This window comes from Eurytemora carolleeae, unplaced genomic scaffold, assembly GCF_000591075.1.
Source record: "Eurytemora carolleeae unplaced genomic scaffold, Eaff_2.0 scaffold7, whole genome shotgun sequence".
NCBI lineage: Eukaryota > Metazoa > Arthropoda > Copepoda > Calanoida > Temoridae > Eurytemora > Eurytemora carolleeae.
The window spans coordinates 96,751-107,767 of NW_019396407.1; the positions used below are offsets into that span (position 1 = coordinate 96,751).

The 11,017-nt window shown below is 33.6% G+C and overlaps 1 protein-coding gene across 1 annotated transcript; it reads left to right on the forward strand.

The window, feature by feature from the left end:
- The first annotated feature begins 253 nt into the window (after positions 1 to 253).
- LOC111702676 (ATP-dependent RNA helicase dbp2) lies at positions 254 to 6,907 on the forward strand. The gene is made up of 9 exons (XM_023474431.1): positions 254 to 389; positions 502 to 831; positions 1,226 to 1,419; positions 1,668 to 1,975; positions 2,390 to 2,659; positions 2,808 to 3,060; positions 4,186 to 4,252; positions 5,592 to 5,703; positions 6,592 to 6,907. Exons 1-9 carry the CDS (start codon positions 367 to 369, stop codon positions 6,682 to 6,684), a joined length of 1,650 nt encoding a protein of 549 aa, XP_023330199.1. The 5' UTR covers positions 254 to 366; the 3' UTR covers positions 6,685 to 6,907.
- Positions 6,908 to 11,017: the final 4,110 nt, after the last annotated feature.

Here is an 11,017-nt window from a genome sequence, read left to right on the forward strand (position 1 = left end):
AGTCTATTTCTGGGTATAGCGCTGCGGCTAGGACAGGCTAAGGGGCCAAGCGCCGCGGCTAGGACAGGCTAGGGGGCCGGGCGCTGCGGCCGCATGATTATAGATATATCGTTCTCTAGGACAGACCCCAAGGTTAAATTGAATATATTTGAAATCTAAGAGATGTCCTTAAATACCTGTGAACTGCCTACAGTTCAAAATTACAATGTGATCCCCCGTCAGGTTTTGGAAGGAAGTTTTTTTTATTTTTGTTTAATTTTAATTTGATCATTTTTACAGAGTGAATAAGTTTGATTAACTTGGTATCTGGCTGTCCTGACTCCTGTCCACCGAAATTCTTCTTCTATATATAGTTATCACTAAAATATGGCCTACGGAAACGAAAATAGGTAAAAAAACTTGCGTAAAAATCTAGATTTTATTTGTTATTTATTGTTATATGTCTCTTATTTTAGGAAAGTCTTACCTTGTAGATTGACTTTTTGTTTTTGTCATTTTTAGGTCTGGAGGATACGGTGGCGGTAGATCCTATGGTGGAGGGAGGGGAAGGGGATCTAGTGGAGGATATAGCGGAAGCCAAGGGGGTCGTGGTGGAGGTGGTTATGGTGGAGGAGGATATGGCGAAGGAGGTTATGGTGGAGGTGGAGGAGGATACGGTGGCCGAGGAGGATATAGTGGTGGGGGTGGAGCTAGCAGATATGGGGGAGACTCTGGAAGAGGAGGAAAATTTGAAAATCCTGGACAAAACTTGAGGGCCGTAAACTGGGGTAGTCATACTCTCTCTACACTAAAAAAAGACTTCTACACACCCTCTTCAAGTGTTACCAACAGGTAATGCAGAAAGAGGTGGGTGGGGGTGGCGGAAGTTGATTTAGTTATTACCTGGTCTGCAGGGTACATAAACTCCCAATTTCTCTGGTAAATCTTTGTATCCCTTGTGTTTGTTTCCTAAGCTTCTCTAAAGTCAAAATAGTACTTAGAAACCTGGTTTCAGTGACGATTGTAAAAAAAATTGGTTGGCAATATATTAAAGTTTATCAAAAGAGCAATCTTGAAATACTTAATTTGAAAACGTGCTGTGTACAGTGCAGTGGCTTGAGAAGCATCTTCAGTAAAACATTATGAAGAGGTTCTGATGAGATTTTTAAAAAAAAATACTTTTTAGCGCCCACCCCCCCATACAGTTTTTTATTGAAATTCGCCTTGAAACTTTTGATTTTATTAGGTCTGCTGCAGATGTAACCAAGTATAGAATTGAAAAGGAAATCACAATAGTGCAAGGAGCAGAACATGTCGGGAATCCAATTATTAGCTTTCTAGAGGGTGGTTTCCCAGAATACCTTCTGCAAACCTTTGAAAAGGAAAAGTATACAGAACCAACTCCCATTCAAGCCCAAGGATGGCCAATTGCTCTTTCAGGTGAGTGAACTGGCCGTGAAATGTTTGAAAGTGCTATGAAACTCTCAATAAATATCCCAGTCTAACCAATTCAGTTCTGTACAACCATTATTGGCGTGTTTTATATAATTAGAAGCATGCAATTCATTCCAAAGGGGCCTAGGGTATGGTTACTTATAAATTATATTCTAAGATAATATAAGTTCATGATAAAAATTTATAATTGCATTTCATAGAACTAAAATGTTAAAAAATGTTTTTTTTTTAAGGTCGTGATCTGGTCGCAATCGCGAAAACTGGATCCGGAAAGACTCTAGGTTATCTTCTTCCAGGAATAATTCACACAATGAATCAGGGATATCTGGAGAGAGGAGATGGACCTATTGTCCTGGTATTAGCGCCTACTAGAGAGCTTGCCCAACAGATACAGGCTCAGGCAGTTAAATTCGGGGAAGCATGTAAGCTTAGAACAGCCTGTCTTTTTGGCGGAGCTCCTAAGGGCCGACAGATTGGAGACCTGGAGCGCGGTGCTGAAATTTGTGTTGCTACTCCTGGGAGACTTATAGATATCCTTGAGGTAAATGGATACAAAAAGTGTAATCGGATACTGGAGTGGATAGTACAGAGAGAAGGGGGGGGGGGATTTGGTTTGGTTTGGTTTGGTTTGGTGCTCTTTTTTCTAATGATAAAATATTTGTAAAACTAGTAATTATCGAAGAATAATTATTTACATTTACTATAGAGGGAAGTTAAATCGAAGAAGTAGCGTTTTTCACCAAAACTTCACAGGGAGGGATGTTATCATGTTATTTTACTTAATTGTCCCAGGGGGGATAGTTAAGTATCTGAACATCCCGCTGTTTTGGGAATTATGATTTGGTAATGTTGGTCAATAATCACAAGGTGATAAAATATACTACCCTGTTCATGTGGATATGTGTAAACATAAACAGAAAACCCATTTTTTCATGTGAGTTATTTTTTTTTTCAGATGGGAAAAACTAATTTCCGACGTTGCTCTTATGTAATTCTGGATGAAGCTGATCGTATGCTGGATATGGGGTTCGAACCCCAGATCAGAAAGATTCTCGGTCAGATTCGGCCTGACCGACAGATGCTAATGTGGTCTGCTACTTGGCCCAAGGAGGTGAAAAAGCTGGCTACAGATTTTATGGGAGGAAACAAGTTCATACATCTGAACATAGGATCCGAGTTCCTCTCCGCCAATCATAATATTTTACAGATAGTCGATGTTTGCCAGGCAAGTTTGTTTTGACACTAAAATTATCTTGTGCATCTTGCAGCTCTTTAAAAGACTAAATTGTTTGAAAGCCTTGTTGACAGTTTCATTGCTAAATATTTGACAGAAATACTTTTAAAAACTAAATTTAAATTTATTAAATGGCTAGGAGTGGCAGAAGGAGGATAAACTCGGCCGGTTACTTGAAGAAATGGCTAGTGATTCTAGAGCTAAGGTTCTTGTTTTCGCTGAAACCAAGAAGAAGTGTGATGAGCTAACCAGAACCATGAGAAAGAACGGCTACCCGGCGATGTGCATTCACGGAGATAAGAAACAGGAAGAGAGAGACTGGGTTCTGGGAGAGTTTAGATCCGGGAGAACACAAATTCTAGTCGCAACTGATGTCGCTGCCCGAGGCTTAGGTAATTTATAAACTATCAGCCCCTCTTCCCGCACATATTTCCCTCTTCGTTTTGCGTATGTAATTAGTATTTGTCGAAGTGTTACTGGTAATTTGGCACAATTTATAAGTGTGATTAAAAGTATGAAATAAGAATTTTAAATTAAGCAACCTTTGCAGACTACAAATGGATAATTTAAAAATTCTATTTTCGTATTATCCTGATCCTTTTTTTCTTGTGAAATTAGGAAAATTAATTGTGTTTTTGAAGAAGGATAACACATTTTTTCTCTTCGTTATAAATAATTTCGTCTTTATTCTTATTCTTATTAATTGTTCTGCATTTCTATATTATGTGGAAATTAGATCGATTTTATTTTAAAGAATAGTTTATATGAAACTAACAAATAGCTTGAAAGTTTAAATCCCACATATTTCCAAAGCCTTTAACCAAGTTTTTCCCTACATTTTTCAAAAGAAATATTTTGTTAACTTGTTGACTAGTATTTTTGATTGCACGATTTTGAAGTTTTCTGTCTTTCAGATATCCACTTCCTTTGATTTGACTGCCTCCTGTTAATAATTCTAATTAATCCAAACCTAAGACTATTAATTTTAGATTTCGCAGATTTTTCTGTTTTCCTTTTTTAGAGATTTTGAGGCATTTTTTTCAAGTTCACCGTCCTAAACCCTTCCCTGGATCTGGTTTTGTAAGATGTCAAAAAAAAATTATGTTTATTTGATCCCAAGAAACCAATGAACAGAAAGCAATTTTTAACACGGCAAGAAAAAAAATGTGTGATTAGTGTCGTATTGAGCAATATCAAACTCGTCTGTGTAAATCACTTTTTTGATATATTTAAAAAATAGATAATGTTTAATATTTTTTTTTTGGGGGGGGGGCCGTGCATGAGAAAAAAAATCACGTAACTACTTATATCTCAGAACCCAACTTAAAGCAGAAATAGATAAATATATTATCTTAATTAATCCTATAATTTCATGAACATTGGATGCATGAAAATGATAAAAATCCACCTAATATACGTAATAAATTCATATTTTTAATAATTTGCAACTGTTAACTGTGTTGTTATTGCCGAATAAACAATAAATTGGATGATTATCATATTTTCCTATTTTCTAGATGTGGATGATATAAAATTTGTGGTTAACTACGACTACCCGATGCAGGACGAAGACTATATTCACAGGTTTACTTTACTTAAAAATTGTACGACGACTTAATAGTATATTATGCGTAGGAAGAAAGTGTAATAATCAAAATTATTGTTATAATATTGAAAGAAAAACCATGGAACAATTTTGATTATTCACCGAAAGGCGCAGTGCAGAAAATCCGTGGAATAATCAAAATTATTCCACGGTTTTTCTTCCAAAATTATCACACTAATTTTGATTATTACACTGGATTTACAACTTAGCCAAATCAGGAATAATTCTTATTATTCGCACCCATTTCGCGTAAAGGTGGTATAATATCATTATGCGTAGGAAGAAAGTGTAATAATCAAAATTAGTGTTATAATATTGGAAGAAAACCCGTGGAATAATTTTGATTATTCCACGGCTTTTCTGCGCTGCGCCTTTCAGTGAATAATCAAAATTATTCCACGGTTTTTCTTTCAATATTATAAGAATAATTTTGATTATTACACTTTCTTCCTACGCATAATATACTAATTGCGGATCATTAGACCTGATATATTTTATTTAGAGAAAAGGTAGCAATTTTGCAGAAAAAAATCGACTATTAATTAAGCAGGGAATTTTTGAGATTTACAAATTGAACATCTTGAATTTAATCTTAGTTTTGAAAAAATCATTAAATATTCTCCAAGTCCAGACATTTTCAAAATGTGGTCTGCCCTTTTTAAAAGTTATTGGAGAATTTTTTAAAGATTTTAATTTGGTATAAAGAGGATCCAAAATTGTTATAAAATTTTATATTGTTTTTTTTTACTGATAAAGATAAGAGCAAAAATGAAATGTCGTAATTCGTAAAGTCTAAGTCAAATTGTCCAGTGCCCAAAATGAGATAATTAAAACACATGAAGGTATTAATTAATATATAAACTTCTTAGTCAATTTTAACGGAAAATATAAGATCAATACGAGGGGTTAGATTTGGTGAAGAATTTATTGAATTTCGGGGCTGGAGACTAGGACTAGCACCGCGGCAACGAAAATTTATAAATTTAGTTTATTCTTACGACAGGGTGGTGAAGTCAAATTTAAAACCCAGAAATACAATTTTAGTGTCTAAAACCCTTTGAACCCCCATAACCAATTTAGCGCTTACTTTTTAAGAGCGTCAAGAAAAACAGTTCATTTAAGTTTTAAAATATTTCAAGATACCTTATTTTTTTATAGAAAAAGTCCTTTGCTCTATGTTTAGTCTCCCCAAACAAAAATTATCGATAATTCAATATTTCATTTACGATTTAGGTTTGACAGTCGGATGCTTGTATTAGTTCCATTTTTATTCATAAGATGATCTTATTTTTGCAGTGAACTCAAGGTTAATTTTAGGATTGGAAGAACTGGCAGACGGGATAAAAGTGGAACTGCGTACACATTCTTCACTGAAAAAAATCAGAAGAGCGCGTCCCAACTTGTTCAAATCCTGCAGGAAGCAAAACAGGTTTGTAAATATGTATTTATTTATCTCCTTGCAATCTGTTTGAGCCCTTTCGTTCCCATTTTATATATTTTGATGATAATGTTCTAGGAGATGTTGTTTGTCTGTACTGTGTAAATTATCCCAAGATCATATTTCAAAACATTGGAGAAAATATTAGTTTTTGTAGGCTCGTAATTGAATAACATTATTATTCTGATATTGGGCAGTGACTCTTTCAGCAACCAAAAAAAATCAGTTTAGAGATGAAAAACAATTTAAAATATATTATCTCGGAATTTACATGCGGGGTCTCATTTTCAGGGAAAAAAACTCCAATTGGAAGTGCTGACATCTGCTTTACTTTCTTAAATTAAATATAGATATATATATATATATATGTTAATATTACAGGATAAATATATTCCGAAAAATTTCCCCTACCTGCGTTGGATTAAATGAAAACTTTTGTGAATAAAGTCTTAAAAACCCTTTGCATTTATTAATCTGAGCTGGAAACTTTAGAATGGTGGATATCGGGATTAATGCTTGATCGACTCTTTTTCTTAATCTCCAGTTTAAGTATGGCTTGTTCTCCTCATGTTATTAATCTCCAGAGCTGAAAACTTTAGAATGTGATATCCTTAATCCCGACCTATTAATTATTCTGGAGATTAAATTCTTGAGGAAAACATCAATATTTAATCTGGAGATTAAGAAAATGAGTGGATCAAGCATTAATCCCGATATCCACCATTCTAAAGTTTCCAGCTCAGATTAATTAACCGATCGGGATTAAGGATATCCCATTCTAAAGTTTTCAGCTCTGGACATTTCTACCGACATTTAAATTTTATTTGTATTCCATTTTACGTGGTTCGGTGCACTCGTAAAGTAATTTCTATATTGTAGGTTGTGAATCCTCAGCTGATGGAGCTGGAGATTATGTCCAAGATGTTCCAAGGCAAATCCTTTGGTGGTGGTAGGAAAGGAGGAAGATGGTAAAGTTTGAAGGCAGCTGGATAATTTGTTAATAAGAATCAAATAGATCTGATTCTAGGAAATTTTTAGTGTATTGTTTTCACCCATAACATCGGTTTAAATCTTTTATGTTGTTATTAATACTTTATCAACATTGCATTTAAAACGAACATATTGAATATTTTGAATCCAGTTTTGTTTTGACTTTGATTTTTTAAGATATAAATAAAGCACAGTTACTCTACTATTTCTTCCGTACGGCAAGTAACTAGCTTAAGTTTGAGCTGTAATCAATATCAGAACATTGAAACAAGACAGTCCTTGACTTAGAACGATGATAAATTTTAAAAAAATGTGTCAAAATTTTGAGCCTATTATTTTGTTACAGAATTGGTTATTTTTCACGGTTACAAGTCAAGACTCATATATTACTGAAAATATTCAGAAGTTTGGACTTAAGTTGTGAATCAAGGATCAAGCATTAATCTCCTTCATATTTAAGCTTTGGGGTTTATTTAATTCATATTCAATATCCAGTGGTCTCTCCCTGCAAGAATAACTTTAATTAATTGATCCTCGAATCAAAAGTTTGAAATCCGAGATCAAGCGTTCAACATTAACGATATTCCAATCAAAAGTTCTGATCTTAGGGCACACATTTAAGAATTAAATACAGTGTTTCCTACTTAAATATGCAAATGCTTAATTTTACTTTGGAATTGAAATAATTGTCTAAAAGATTACCAATATGGAACCAAATATAACTTGAAAACTGTGAAAAATTACTCTTATCTGGCAACAATAAATGTTATACAATAACAATAACATAACTGGCGGCGTGCTAATATCCAGTTGGTACTTTGTAGTTCATCCTACCACAAATTTTACATGTTGTATATCGATTTATAGGTTATTGTACCTGAGGATTATATTCAGGGACAGTAGTTTCCTTTTGGATCATACCACTACAATGTAACAAGTGTGCCGATCAGAGTGTGCTATAACCTGAATTCGACATACATGTAAAATCTGTGGTGGGATGACCCAAAAGGTAACTGCTGGCTACTAGCGATCGCGATCGAGTGCTTTATTGCTTTATCATGATATTTAGTGCATATTTGTTTTAAAAGTGACCTGATAAAAATTCAAGTTCAAGGAGTGATGTTAGGAATGCAAAACTGTGAAGAAAAAACGATTTTTTAGAAAAAGTATTTGCGCATTTTTTTCGGATCTCTCTTAACTGAGAAATGCATGTACAAATACATATTTTTGAGTTTATGCAAAAATAACTTTTCTGTGAAAAAAAATTCTCCCGCATTTTGTCCAATTTATTTCCTGATGACAAATTTTTGCTTATCTCATAAAATAAAGAAAGACCAAAAATAATTTTGCTGCAAAAAAATACGCCAGTTTAAAAATAATTTTTTTCGCCATTACAAGGCATGAAAACTGAAATTTGATTTGGGGGGCTAGGATAAATTGTACAAAGTCAAAAAGATCCATGCTTTTTTGGTGGAATTTTGCAACTATTTTTGTTGCCTTTTTTCCATGCGCTGGGTGTCTAATGTCACTCAATTATGGTCGGAGATTTAATTTTTTGCCTTAAAAAGGGTCTGAATGAATACTTCACTTTTCATTGCATAATGCATTATTGTCGCAATCTATTTTCCTTTGGAAGGGGTTGGAATATTAAGTGGTTTTTTTCAACTCAAATCCCCTGTCATTTATATAATGAAGCTCTGTGCGCATATATGTATATATATTTTTATATATTTCAGTTTTTAACTTCACATTTTTTATTTAAAAAGAATTATACTAAACATAATGTTTCACTTTCACGCCTTTCATGACGATCCTCAGTAGTTACAATTCTTTGAACAACACTATTTATATATTTATATGAGCACAGAGCTTTATTAATATCATGTAAGTTCGTTTTTTAAATTGTGACTCAAATTATCTTTTCCAAAATCTTCATTTTTCAAAAATAAGTTCCTTCAGGTTACAAATATGTATACAAAACTTGCTCCCTGAACATTTACATTGAAAATGTTGAAGATTTAAAACCGAGATTACTGTATACAGTTCATACTTCTGTAAAGGCTAAAAAAAGTACAAAATGTATCATTAAGATGGCTTTAACGAAGAAAGCAAAAGAAAGGTCTGCAGAACCACCCTAGGCTGCCAGTTAAACCCTGTTTGAGATCGGTAATTTAAATATTCTGTACAGAGTGACACGTTGTAGATTGCAACAATCTGTGACAACAGTGAAAAAAAAATAGAAATTTGCCACTCCCTGAGATGAAATTTAAAGAAATTGAGCCGCGGTTTAAATCCGCCAAAATCCGCCAAAACCCGGTTTAAATTTAGCGCCGGTTTAAATCTTAAAACATTTAATACAATTTTAAGTGGAACCAAACATATTTAAACCGCGGCTTAAATTTAAACCGCCGCTCAAATTCTTTAAATTCGGCCACTGAACAAACAACACAATTAAAAAAGCCGTCTTTATAAACTTGTGCCGTGAGATAAATGGCAAGAACCCCCAGGAACTTTGAAGGGATCATTATCTGGGCGGAATCATCGGGGAAGAGATCATTGGACCAAACAAGGTTGAGAATGGTGTCAAGTTTAAGTCAAAGGGTTATTCTGAGTTCCTGAAGGACCATTTTATGCCTTTGTACAGAAATCCTAATTCCAAGGTTAAAAAGCTTGAATTGCAACAAGACAATGCCCCCTGGCATGCATCTAGGGAGAACTTAACCAATTCCATGAACAATAGGTCCCTGGAGGTCATCAGGAGGTCTAGAGGCTACGTAGGAATGTGATTTCATATTGAGCATTTTTTGTACTTTATTTTGTTTGAAATATAATTTGCATAACTAAATCTTTTTATGTTTGTCGTTTTTATTTAAAAAAAAATAAGTTTTCTTTTATTAAATGAATTCAATCATAAAAAGTCAAATTTTTGAAGAAAAAAAACTATTTTCAAAATTTTCTTCCTTTCCCTTTTGAACCTTCAAAAACTTATTCGCATATTTAACTTGAAACACCGTGTGTGTTTATATATATTTATATCTTTAAAAAGTGAATTAAAGGAACAGACCGGCTATGTAAGGGATGTAATTGGCAGTTAAACTGAGTATCCAGTGTTGTGGACAAATTCTTCAGGATTCATTTGAGACGTTTCCACGATGTAATTATACTGAGTTTGAGCGTAAAGTCGACGTTCAAAATCATGAATTTGGGTGGATACGTTTCAGCATCGGTGTTTTTTAATTATTAAATAACGACGACGAAAAATATAGTAAAAATTCTATAGGAACACATTTCTCAAGAGAAATTTGTCAATAAATCAAAGTTAGAATTATTTCCTTTTTCATCATTATATTGAATTTCTTATTTTCTGTGAATTTGTTCGCAGATTTCTTCAACTTTTGGTGTTCGGGGTTTATCTTCTTAAAAGATACACAAGTCTTCTATGTATGACCGCAAACTTTTTTACTTACGACTTTGTACATGGTGACCCAAAAAAACAACAGGGATTAACGTTTTAAGCCCCAATAATCTTTTAAAATTATCCGAAAAAGCGCCATGCGTATGATGCTTCCCTTTAGCGCAAAAACATGTCGAACATTTGAAAACCCATTTGTTTACTTTGAACAATCAACAATTTTTATTATTCTATTCAAATCTATTTTGCTTAGAATGTTTAGAAATTATGATAATGAATACTTAAATAAATTACTGGAATGTTTATATTTTAAATCATTTCTTTGTCCCAATTAAAAGTCATGCTAAAAAAATCACCTATTTCTAAGGTCCATCAAAGCTGTTTGCAATCATGGGGCTGTGAAGGCTGCAACCTTTTCTTAGATTTTTCTTTATAGAGTTCTGAGTTTAGGACTACGTATACACCTTGGATTTGAGAAAGCTCCGAAGAAAAATCTATGGGGGTTCAGATATATGTAAATGAATTTATTTGCTTCTAAATCAATATGGGTCAGCTGAAGTTAACGGAGAGATTTCGGAATATTCGACACAGTTTTACACCAAATGATTGGGTCGGCCGACAAAGTTAAAATTAAAAATTATATAAAGTTATTAGGGCACATTTTTCAGTCATTTTAAACAATTAAAAGGTCTGAAAATCCTAATCCCTGTCACCCTGAACAGTCATGTTTTTGCATAAAAGGATATTCTCACAAGGAAGTATATACATGATAATGTATCCTAATGAAAAGGGAAATTAAGTGACATCAATTTTTGTATATTTTAGGGCTGATGCGGGACCATGTTAACTTCATAATTGCCTCAATACTACCAGAAAACGTGGAAACCATGCTTAACATTCGAA